Genomic DNA, 12,798 nt, shown 5'->3' on the forward strand with positions numbered 1-12,798 from the left:
ATGCCCTTCAGGTCCATGGCCTTTTTCTTGCACAGCCAGCCATGGGAATACTCAATTCCAACTGCAGAAAAGGTTCAGCATGTTGTAATTCAGCCTTTAGTTTTTAAAAATACTTAAGTGACCTAAGAAAAAAAACCCAACAAAATCCTCATTCTGAAAGAGTTTAAAATTAAAGTCAAGTTTGCTTGCTGATAAAAAATGTTGAGAACCACACTTGGCCTTGGCTACTGCACTCTATTTCTTAATCCACAGAGGATTTCTAGTGCCACCAGTCAGCTAAAACTGATATTCTGCTAGGAATATATAATCCACAAAGTATGTGCTCTGAAAACAATATACACATCTCAGTTTGGTGAATATAAGGCTTTTTTAAAAGTTTATGGAAAGAATTTCTCCTTGCCAACAGAAAAAGAAAAGCAAAGGAATCAAGACTTTCTCCTAGTTTCTAATTTTAGCCCCAGGCAGCCTCTTTTCCTGTTTCAGAGAATGTTCTCAAATTTACTGCTATTTCAGATAAAGCTGGAGACAGGACCTGCACCTCTCAAAATCAGCTTTGGTTCCCTCATTCTAGTAGGCATGGCCAATCCCAGACCTGTGAGAGCACAGAAGCATGCTTTCATCCCTGCTTTATGGGTGTGCTGATGCTTTCTTCTCTTTCAGCAATGGCTGGCCATGCACATCTGCATCCAAAGGCATCCAGCTGTTGGTGCAGAGGATGTTTTTCCTGAGCCAGTGGCCTGCAAGACCAGTCTCCTCTGTTTGGTCATGCCTGAGATGACCTCTCCAGCCTACTAAACAGTTCTGCTTCTCTATCTTCTTTATTTTTCCTTCTACTATTCAATCCCAAATCAACTTCACTTCAAATTAAAGTGACAGCCCTTCTCCTTGCTGATTGGGTAAAAATTGATTCCTGATACCCATCCTTGAATATACCTTCACATCTGGGGAAAATGTAACTTTCCCATCCTCTTTGTTTATTTTTGAAAATACCCAGCCCTTACTTCTCCTATCTTTATTCCTAATCCTCTGATTTGTGTTTCTCTTTCTGGATTCTCCCCATGTATTAGAACTTTCTGAAGAGTGGTACCTATAATGAATTCAGTATTGCAGCTGAGGCCTCTCCATCACTCAGCAGAACAAAGCTTTTGTCCAATGATCCTCAGAACACTTTATACAGAATAAATTACATTACTAACTCCATGTGTTCTTGAAAACATTCAGCACTGTCCACTCTAAGGTAGGAAGACACACCAGGGCCAAACTTTCCCCAAAATCAGTTTTTAAATTTAATGAGGTCTTGCTTCAGACTCCTCTCTACACCAATAAAACAGAATTTAAGTTATCAACAAACCAGACATTAAATACTAAATAGAATAATGATTAAAACTGATACTAAAATGACTGCATTCATGAAAAGAGATTTTCCCTCCTTATTGTGCTGTTAGGGAATCCAACCAATATAGGGAAAAATCCCTAATCCCACAAATGGCCAATGGTGATGGCTTTTGGACACTTCCAGCCCTCTTGTTTAATGCAGAGAAGGAGATGGGAACATGAACCTGCATTCAATATCTACAAAGACAAGAGAGCTGAGATCTGATTTGAGATGTATTTTCTGCTTCTTGCTTTTTGTTTACAAACACCATGAAGTGAGAAGTGGAAGAGGCAGCTGGGTTATTTCAGGCTGATTAAATTGCTGACTACACAAACACTAAAATCTGTACACTGGGCACTCTGCAATTGTCAGGAGGAAGGGAAAGCTGGGATTTCTGGAGGCAGCACCCAAACTCAGAGTGTGAGAACAAATCAGACACCTGCCTGAATTCATAAAGCAGTTTCTAGAAGACAGACCTGCAGTAATCTGATGTTCCTGTAAGTGTCTGGCTTCTCTTCAGGTAAGTCTTGGGGGTTTGCATTGCACTATTCACATTCTTTTACATTGCAGGCTCTACTCAGAAGTCTACTTTATATTATGATTTTGCAACAGAGTAGCAAATACTGGTGTTTAATACCATCACTGGGTAATTATTCTCACCCAAGCCTTTTGTACTGGAATAACTCCCCTATCACCTAAAATTACCATCTGAATGACAGAGATTTTAAACTTTCAAAATGGTTTGAGGTGAAGTCAGTATTTACATTTGAAAAAAATTAGGGAAAAAAAGGTGAAATTTATTGGCCTCCCTAGCAAGTATTTGCAACTGCTGGTGATGAATTGCTAAAGGAGTGCACACAGAGCTCCTTTTCTGCTTGTGATGGTTAATTCTGTGTCAAAGCTGGGAAAAAAATATATAGCCTAGTTTCCTTTGCATTTTTAAAGCTTTTTTCTGTTCCAGTCATTTACTCAAAAAGATGGAAATCCTGTTGCCTTTTACATATAGAATATGCTGAATACATGTTTTTTGGCACAGGAAGAAAAGGTGAAAATACTTTGACTAAAACACTAACACAGAAAGTAGGATCAATGAGTCATTTACTATTTGCTTTAATGAAAAACATCCAGCTGAGCTATGAAGATATGGCATGTGATAGCAGCTGACAGGAAGGTGTTGATAAGGGCTTGGCCAGCCTTATTTCATGAGCTGATAAAGAGCTGGTTGCTCAAAAGATGAAGCAATGTTGATGAAAAACCCTTCCACATGACGCAAGAAAGCAATGAGAAAAAAGGAGAGTACAAGGAGGAAGGAATGCAAAGTATCCAACTTCCTTTTCACTGGAATGCACTGTCATCATGTATCTTTTCCTTAATGCACCCACGTGAACAGAATGTCTGTCACATTTATAGGGATAGGACAGCTTTCCTTATACTCTGCCATTTCAATTTTCCTCGGTGTTCCCAGCCCAAGAAGCAGAATTTGAACATTTCAGAGCTTGTGCAAAATGTTCTGCGTCAGCTTTTCTTCCTTTGTGAGTGCTGTGGCCCACAGTGCCATCAGCTGACTCTCCCTTCCCAGCAGGGAAGCTCATTCCCACTCTGTCCTGTGCATTTCACACGGCAGCAGTGAACTCACAGCACCACCAGGATTGTGGGAAATGAATTTACAAGCGCTGAAAATGAGAAACACAGAAGATCACAAAGACTGCACCATCTGTGCCACTTTGTTGTATTGCACAGAGGGACAACTGCAAATGAAATTCTGTGTAGAATGAAAGCTTGCTAATCCCAAACTGATAGCTTGTTCTTGGCACAACCTTGTTTTCCAAGGAGGCCAGTTTGATCTCTGATTGACCTCATTTTCTTGATCTGGCCTTGGAATAGAGCTTTGACTTTTTAATGATGTGCCAAAACACAGAATTCTGTTTTGCTGTGACTGAACTGGGAATGGGCTGGAAGTTGAATGTTTTGTTTTGATCTGAAGCACGAAGTTCTGGGATAACCTTTAACAATCCTTCTGACAGGAAGCTCCACTAGGAAACTGAATTACCAAATAAAACCACCTTAGCACTCTGTGACAAACTAAACATGACTAGGAAGTAATTGTCAGCTGCAATAGAAAACTGCCAGCCAAGGTCAGCCCAGCACTGCTTTCTTCTGCATTCCTGTGTTCTATACCTGGCACACAAACCTTACCAGGAATCCTCAGGTTTTACTGCTAGGAGAGCTTCTGCTGCCCTGCAGAATCCAAGCAATAAATCTGAACTGCTCCTCTGAGCTGTTTGCACCCCTGCAATTGCTGTTACCCACCTGACCAGCACAGCCACACGTGCCTGTGGCCAGAGCCAGCTGGGTTTTATGGCTGTTGTTCTGTCTGGACTCTGAATCATGGCTCCTGAGTCAGCCTGTGACACTGCACAGGTCTGCTTGGAGTTTATTTCTGAAAGTGGAACCAGTTTATGTCACTGACACAGTGGTCATAGTGTCTGTTTTTCCTTCTGAGTAATCTAATTCATTTATTTATTTATTAATAAAGGATGTCCCTACCACATCGGTGCCTTATTCAATTTGTGTCAGGGCACTAAGAACAGAGCTCATCCAATCTGCTGTGTCCAAGAGCTGGTGCTCTGTGTTGCTTTTACTTTGGTGTAACCTTTTCACCACATATTTGGAATTACTGATAAGACTGTGGTTTCAGGGGAATGTTTATCCCTATTGCCCCAGATCTACCAACAACTTAGAAGGTGGTACTGCACTTAGGTGAAAGAAAAACACCTCAGGGGCTGGAATTTTATGGAAACCTTTCTTGAAATTGAACTTACATTTTTCCAATTGAAAAACTACTTTTCTGATCACGACTTATGTACTGGTTTTATTTCAGTCAAAATAATTTCCACATGGCTTCCTGCAGCTATTTTTGCACTGGGTGTTTACTAGCAGATTAGGTGAGAGTTGAAGCAAAAAGCAAAATAAAGTGCTGTGAAACAACACACCCCTATGAATGTTTCCTCTCATATCCACCCCAACAGAACGAGTTGTGCTCATTCTCCACCAGATTTATCAGAGCATCTTTTACTGGTGAAACCACCAGAATGGAAAAGTGCACTGGTACATTCACCTCTACAAATCATTCACTGTTCTAAATTTAATTCAGCAGTAGTTAAATGGTCAAAGCCGGGTTTTTAACAACGCTTTTGTAACTATATTTTTGGAAATAGAATATTAAAATGCAAATTTTACGTATCAAGAGTATTGGCACTGTTTGGGGGTGAATCTCTGGTTTTCTACAAAGAGAATAATAATTTTAAAAATCTCATTATGACATTGTTTCTCAGATCTAATATTAAAATCATAAAACTTAAGAACTGTCTGAATTGTTAGCCAGCGTTGCTTGGGTAGTTCTGCAAAACTCAAAAGAGCTACATTAATTTACACCATCCAAAGATGTGGTTCCATATACACTTTCAAAGTGTATTTCTAAAACTTGATCCAGAATAACAGGAAGACTGTTTTGGATTCAATTGGCACACCAGCAATTTTCATCTCACTGCTTTTTCCACCCTGTTTTGGGGACAAGGGATTTAAAGTGGCAGGCAGACATAGGTTATTTGTTGAAGGTAGATTACTATGTAATTTGGCTCACACAAAATACACCCATGGCAGTAAAAACTAGCATATTTGTTAAAGCTAAACTCCCCAAATCTCTGAGTAATGAAACAGCAATCTGTGGTTATGAGCTTTTGGACAAATCTGATCCTGGACTGATGGCTTAGAAGTCAAAGATCAGCTTGGGGCCAACACCTTCCACTACCACAGTAAGAGCCAGGGGGGTATTTGCAGGAGGAACTTTTCCACTCATCCTAACAGCACAACAGCTCCTGGTGACCTCTGCCTCAAGGATATTTTGTGGATACTTCACTCACATCTATTACCATGCAATAAATCTTGTTAGTCAGAGAACTATTTTTAAGAAATCTGAATTATGAATAAGAAAATTTAGCACCTCTTTGACCATGTTACCCTGCTGTTCTTTCTTCTCCCTGGCTTTCTACAAGGGTATTTCGGAGGCCAGGAGATAACAGACCAATGACACAGGTCTTGCCTGTCAGGGAATATTGGAAAGGCACATCTGTGATGTGATATCACATTAGTGCTAACTCAACCTGCCCATACAGAGAAACACCACTTTGGGCCCTAGAAGCCATCATTTTGCATTGCTGTATTAAAGCAAAACCCTCCAGGCCAGCCATGAGAATGCCAGATGCTGATTCTGAGCCACAGCTGGCTGCCAGGCAGGCTCAGGGGCTGGCTCTCCCTGCCTGCTCTGTACCACTGCACACAGCAGCTCCAAGACATCTACATTTCATTTCACATCTTCTCCAATGAGAAGTCCTTAATAATTAATGCAATAGAAATGGTTAGAGCCAGATATCTGCATTAAAAAGATACCTCTTCAGGTCTCAGAAAAACATACTAGCTGCACCAATCTTACCTTTCAGTTTTTTATATCTTACTTGTAAACAGTCATGCAGGAGTGGTAACAACATTTTGTTCCTGTAAAGCACCACCCTTGTGAGAATGTGAAATATAAGGAATAACAGCTCAGGCCTCACACATCTGGGTCAGCCAATAAATGTTTTATCTCAGTTTGAACAAGGAGGAGTCAGAAGTTCAGTGATTTACTCAAGGTCACACAGGAAGCCTGACAGTGCTATGAGTCTCAGCTGTCCTTCTCACTATCTTCCTACCAGATAAGCATTGAGAAATGCAGAGTTACAGCACTCAGAAAGAACTACCTATATAGAAGTCCATGAAATAACAATATCTGGTGAGCTAGCTGCCAGCTAGGCACTCATATATTAGCAGTGAATCTAGTAAATCTTTTTTCTTTAATGTGTTAGCTGAAGAATTTATAATGCAAACACTGATGGCTAGGCAGAGCTTCTGAAAGGCTGGTAATGAGCCCTGGTGAAAATCTAAGACCTTGTATGGGAACTGAAAGGTCTAATACCATAGAATTTACACTTAAAATTACATGGCTCTGAAAATGGAGAACTTTTCGAGTTTTTAGGAAACCTTTCCTGACTAGGAGTGATGATCTCATTTCCTCTTCATGCAGGTGAATCAAAGGATTTTGCTATTGTGAGTTTCAAAAAACCTCTGACACACGTTAAAAGAACACAGCTTTTCTGTCAAGATGTCATTAAGCAGTGACCACACTAAAGACTGAGATGTGTTGATTTCTCTTTCAGTTTTGGAGCTGCAAGAAAAACATGCAGTTAAGCAGCAGGTAGCAATGGCACAGATGGGTGTGGACAGAAGAAGAGCCTGCATCTTGGGAACCTTCCTTCTCACCCTCTGCCAGCAGCAGCCCTATCACTGCGGGATGTGGTGCAGAGTGGCTGCTGTCACAGTTTGGCACCAGTGCCTGGGGTTGGCATTGCTGCAGCCCCTCCTGCCCTGACCCAGGTCAGCATTGCTGCAGCCCCTCCTGCCCTGACAGGGTCAGCATTGCTGCAGCCCCTCCTGCCCTGACAGAGGTCAGCATTGCTGCAGCCCCTCCTGCCCTGACATGGTCAGCATTGCTGCAGCCCCTCCTGCCCTGACCCAGATTAGCATTGCTGCAGCCCCTCCTGCCCTGACCCAGGTTAGCATTGCTGCAGCCCCTCCTGCCCTGACCCAGGTCAGCATTGCTGCAGCCCCTCCTGCCCTGACCCAGGTCAGCATTGCTGCAGCCCCTCCTGCCCTGACCCAGGTTAGCATTGCTGCAGCCCCTCCTGCCCTGACCCAGGTTAGCATTGCTGCAGCATCTCCTGCCCTGACCCAGGTCAGCATTGCTGCAGCCCCTCCTGCCCTGACAGGGTCAGCATTGCTGCAGCCCCTCCTGCCCTGGCAGGGTCAGCATTGCTGCAGCCCCTCCTGCCCTGACCCATGTCAGCATTGCTGCAGCCCCTCCTGCCCTGGCAGGGTCAGCATTGCTGCAGCCCCTCCTGCCCTGACCCATGTCAGCATTGCTGCAGCCCCTCCTGCCCTGGCAGGGTCAGCATTGCTGCAGCCCCTCCTGCCTGACCCAGGTCAGCACTGCTGCAGCCCCCCTACCTTGACGGCGTAGTTGTTGAGGGGGTCCTTGGCGTAGGAGGCGGGGTAGTAGACGGCGTCGCCCGCCTCGCAGCACGGCTTGTCGCTGGTGAGCCGGAAATCCGACCAGCTGTCCACGCCGAAGCGCAGCTGGTCCTTCTGCCCCGCCATGAACAGATCCTCGCACTTGAGCGCCAGCTTCTTCAGCGAGTCCGCGTGCAGGCTGCGGATCTTGCCCACCACCTCCTCCCTGTTCTCGATGCCCCGGTACAGCGCCTGCCTCTGCGGCTTCTGCACGCCGCGGCCCGGCCGGGCCTGCGAGAGGCGCCGCCCGCTCAGGGACTCCATGCTGGTGGAGCAGCGCTCCTTAACGCCCACGGTGGCCAGGCTGGAAACGCTGCTCGTGGCCGAGGCGGCCGCCCTCAGCTTCTCTGCGGGCCTGTCCAAGGAATCTCCCGACTCGTTGTCCAGGACCTTGAGCTCCAGGCTGACGGAGGAGCAGGCGCTGCTCGCTTCCCAGTTGGTGTCAATGTCGTAGGTGGGGTTGGCCATGATGCACAGGTTGTTCTCCAGAGCCTGCTTCTGGAGATCTCGCGGAGTCGGCTCCGTGTTGGCTCTCAGAATTGTTTTCTTTGGCAGTGGAGGTGGTGTTGGCTGCAAGTTGTTCGCCGTCTCCTGGTCTGCCAGCCCTCCGAAGGCGATGGCATCATCCAAAGCTCCCTTGGGTTGCCTGGGCTGTTTTGGAGGGATCATAGCTGCTCTGGACTGCCCTGTGGAATGAGATAATAGTGAGAGAAGATTAAAGTACTTCATATGTGCTGCTCCTGTTTGCACTCTGAAAAGAAATTTAAGGCAAAAAACTCCCAAAACTCTGACTAGAACCTACCCCCCCAACATTTCAAAAACCCCATGATCCATATTTGAAAAGATGAACTAATTAGAAAGTAAATGACCAAATCAGCATCGTATATATCTAATTACATCCAGCCAGTCTTGATTTGACCTTGGCATATATATTGAAATCACCTTCAGCACTAGCACTGCTGCCATTTTACATCCAGCAGACCAATGACAAGACCTGCAAGCAAAACCCAAACCTCCATTTGACACTTTGGCCAAGTCCAGTTTCAGCAATTACACCCAGTGTCCTATAATTTCTTCTGTAGTCAACTGACTGTAATATTATTCCTTATTTTCTATTCAAATGTGCTAAAACTAAGGGTGGATTACAGTCCATAAAACAACTGGGAAATGCACTAGACAGGCTGAAAATCCTATTTCAGAATGGAATCCAGAAACTGCCAGACACAAGGAACAGTTTAGCTACTCTGGAGGTCACATCAGGCAGTCAGGACTGCCCCAGCAGATTCACACAGTGAAATCAAGGAAGTCAAAGCAACTTTCACTCAAGTTGACGAGTGTGTTGCCATCAAGAGCAGGACCATAATTTGACAGAAATAGTTTCTACCCTGCAATTAAAACTCCTGTGCCCTCCCCCTGACTGTAAGTTGTCTAATGCATTTCCTTCCTAACTTGCCACAGGTACCTCTGCTGGCAGTGTGACATTCAGAGATAACCACACCTGGCTTCACTCAAGAGATCCCAAATGGCAAGTTACGTACACACAGGCTGGGATTTTCTAGTTTCAGACATTTGTGTGAATCTAGGGAAGATAAACTTCCTGTCATGTGTTGTGGATGGCTTTTATCAAGGGTATTTATGTTTCATAAGCACCAGAGTCCTTGGAAATGCAGAATAAATAAATGACAAAAATATAATGGAGAATAAAAGCTAATAAACACACAATACAAATGACCAGCTCACTGCTCTGGGACAATGAAAGTGTTGTTACTCATACAAAGATGAGATCCTTCCAATCAACTCCTGTTTTCAGAGAAATCATTTTATAAGCTTTCTACTTCTCCTGGGAGGTTCCCCGACTGCCATGGTAAGGTAGGAAGCCAGCTCTGACAGTTGAAAACAGCAGACCTGAAATGGATGCTCTGAATGATTGTAGCTGAGCATCTTTTCTAGTGAGGGAACAGACACCATAACTATTTGACTGTTTATAATGTGCTGAATCATAAAATCATTTTGGCTGAAAAGACCTTTAAGTTCAGAGTCCAGCTGTTAACCTAACACTGCCAAGCCCACAAAATCCTTGTAAAGAGAGGACTCAACTGGAAGACTAGGGGGATCTAAGATTCAGATCTGAATTACAACACTTCAACCCATAATTAATAATTAATGACTTTGCAGTTTGCAAAAAGAAATATTAGCTTCCTCTGCGTGTTAAGATAGGTTGTTACAGTTTTAATGAACACTACAGAACCTGAAATCCACATGGCCAGGATGCACCAAACCCTGCAGTGCTGGGATAGAATGCTGAAATACCCCTCCTAATTTCAGAAGATCAGAGAGGATCATATTTCTGTAGGTATCCACAAACAAACCAGCCTTACACCCTGCTTTCTTAACAATTGTTCTCTTTCCAGTCACTCCAAGGAGACAGCATCCCAAATGAAAGTTCTATCCCCATCTTTTGTTTAAGCTCCAGAAACCCTCAGAAGAAGACTTATGGATTTAATGATAAGTCTGACTATTCCAATGTTTAAAAAACCCCCAAGTTTTGAGCAGGAAATTTTATCAGTTTTGTACATACCTGATATTCAGGGAAGACTGTAAAGGTTGCTGAAAAACAATGTAACTCTTGGAGGGCTGGGGGGACCCTACTGCTCCTCAGTATTGCAGTGAGTGTTTGCTGTGCTGCAGCATCAAATGCTGCTGCCAGCTGGGCACTACAGGAACTCTGTCCTGAAGCTCCTTGTGCAGAGGTGAAGTGTGGTGTGATTCCAAGTCAAAAGCAGAACGGATGTCTGTGTGCCAGACACACATCCTGCTTAATCCTGAGACAAGTTCATTTCTACTTGATACCCATGTGTCCCCTTCCACAACTGCTCAGTCTTACAAAATCCATGACCTATGTACTTCTCCCCAGCAGCACTCTGTGCTAAAGATCACTTGCCTGTTTTCTCCTCCTCACCCTGCTCCCCACTCTGCTGGGTTTTACAGACACTGCTCAGCAGGCACTTGGCTAAGGGGCCTTGCTTGAGGGACTTGCTAACCCAAGGATGCTCAGGTGCTACAGGGAAACAGGGAAAGGAATTAGACCAAGATGCACATCCTGAGCAGCAGCAGCAGCAGCAGCAGCAGCAGCAGCAGCAGCAGCAGCAGCAGCAGCTCTCCAGGAAAGGTAAGATTTATAACAGTGTTACTGCTCCATTCTCTTGTTTTCTGTCTGCTTTAATGACTCCACTCACACAGAGGAGAGTGTTGAGACTGCAGCCAGGGCTGCTTTTGCATAGCTACTGGCACTGTGACATCCAAACAGAATTGGAGAAGGTTTTCATAACCAGAAGTTGTTTTTTCAGATGTCTGGAGGGGGTGGCAGGTTCCAGAGAACTGAATGTACAAGTCATTCTGTAGTTACTGTTTCAAGTACTCTCAGCTGAGAAAAAATGACTTTGTATAACATGCTATGTTACAGTGTGGTTTCTTCCCACAAGAACAAGTTTTCCATATTGAAATCTAACCATCTGTACTATCCAGTTGAAAACTTTCATGTCTGCACTGTTTCTGTGCTGAGTTCTAGCACTGTACACTTCTTTCACAGCTCTTGGGCCAGTCTCCAGCTCAGATTTCCCCAAGCATGGCAGGAAACTACAGGGCCAATTTTTATAAAATCACTGCCCAGCAAGAAAAAGATTGTCTTCAATGTTGTCCCTGTCAGAGGCACAAGAATGTCCTCTTGCATAGAAATACTAGCAGAGCAATTATTTCTTTTTCTTGCCCATCCTTTCCTTCTCCCCTTGCATGCTTAAACTCATCATTTCCTTTCCTACTGCACAGACTCTCCAGCACTGCAAGCTCAGCCTGAGCCACACTCTTGGGAGGCAAAATGAAAAGGAAGAACAGGAATGATATTAGGGTACCAGTGTGAGAGATCTTTGAAGTGGATTCCAGACTGCTTAATGACAGAAAAAAATTTAACTCTTTACAGACAGCAGATTTCTAGAGAGCTTTAAATAATTCTACAGTTCAATAAGATCTTCCATTATAGAATCTCACTACACTATTTAAATATTAATGCTTAAGTCTCCAGACACCGTGCAGAGTTCTGAAACTCTGAAAGACATCTGAGAAAGGCATTTAAGTTTAATTTTTCTGGGTAACTGATTTATCATCAGACTTTGCATTGCAGCCTATTTATGTTAGCTGCTGAAACTATCAAGTCTGACATCACTCCTTAATAAACACTTATCCTGGCTGATAAAAATAACCAAACCATGAAACAAACCCACAAATGCATCAAGTACCTTCCAACCACAGCAAAAGCTGCCAGCATGCTTCACAGCCCAGCCCCAATAAAGGCTGTGCATGTACAGCACCATGCTATGAACCTGTCCTGTGCACAGATTTGCAGGAAATCCTCCACTGTTTACACATGTAGTGTTAATTGAATAGTAAAAAAATCTTACCAGAATGATGATACATGCTAGAGAAAGGGAAGCTAACCTTTGTTAAGTGACATTGGTGATGCATGTGCAGTGTCTCAGCAGTACCCTGAGACTGGCACAGGTCTCCTGGGAGATGCAGTAAGAGAAGTCTCTTTGTTTGCCTGGTGACTTGTCAGGTCTTGCTGCCCACCCTCCATTGCACCACCTTAGACGTTACCTGTGCTAATTATGTACTACACAAAATGCACCAGACTGATGCTATAATCACTGTCTGTCACTGAACTGTCAGTTTTCATCAACAATGACCTCATTACTTTATTTACAGCATGGCTAAAGCACTGCTTTCTGCCCTGGTCCAACTGACTGACTGACAGAGGCAATGCCCCATGGCAGACACTGTGATTGGGATTTTTTTCCAGTGTCAGCAATCACAAAGCCTAGAAACTCAGCCTCCTTTTTTCCCCATTTCTTTAGGTGTAAAGAGAAAAACAGCTGATAATGAATTAACCAATTTTTTTTCAACGGCAGAATAACTATTATTTTTTTCAATGGCAGAAAAACTATCCTGAGTATACTGAGAATACCTTAATCTACTTACAGCCATGCAAATTCAATCAAGCCAATTTCCCCAACAAATTCAGACAAAGACAGAACAATTTAAAGATTTGTAAAGGAAAGGCTTTGTCTTCCTTATCATCAGTTACAGGGCTTACCTGAATTAAGTTCTGTAACAATAAAGAACCCCTTACAAAAGAAAACATCCAGGCCCTCCTTTACACATCTGAACATTTGTTTCTTCATCTTGATTCAAGTGGCAGCCTCTGGATT

The 12,798-nt window shown here is 43.6% G+C and overlaps 1 protein-coding gene across 2 annotated transcripts in view; it reads right to left on the minus strand.

Annotated features, from left to right (window-relative positions):
• Window positions 1-12,798, minus strand: part of PEAK1 (pseudopodium enriched atypical kinase 1) — a 110,528-nt gene that overhangs the window by 9,245 nt on the left and 88,485 nt on the right. For both annotated transcript variants that reach the window (XM_084213971.1, XM_084213970.1), the window contains one exon: window positions 7,475-8,223. In XM_084213971.1, the coding sequence (XP_084070097.1) occupies window positions 7,475-8,223 (749 nt within the window). The remainder of the gene's footprint in view (window positions 1-7,474; window positions 8,224-12,798) is intronic.

This window comes from Fringilla coelebs, assembly GCF_963513975.1.
Source record: "Fringilla coelebs genome assembly, chromosome: 12".
Classification (NCBI taxonomy): domain Eukaryota; kingdom Metazoa; phylum Chordata; class Aves; order Passeriformes; family Fringillidae; genus Fringilla; species Fringilla coelebs.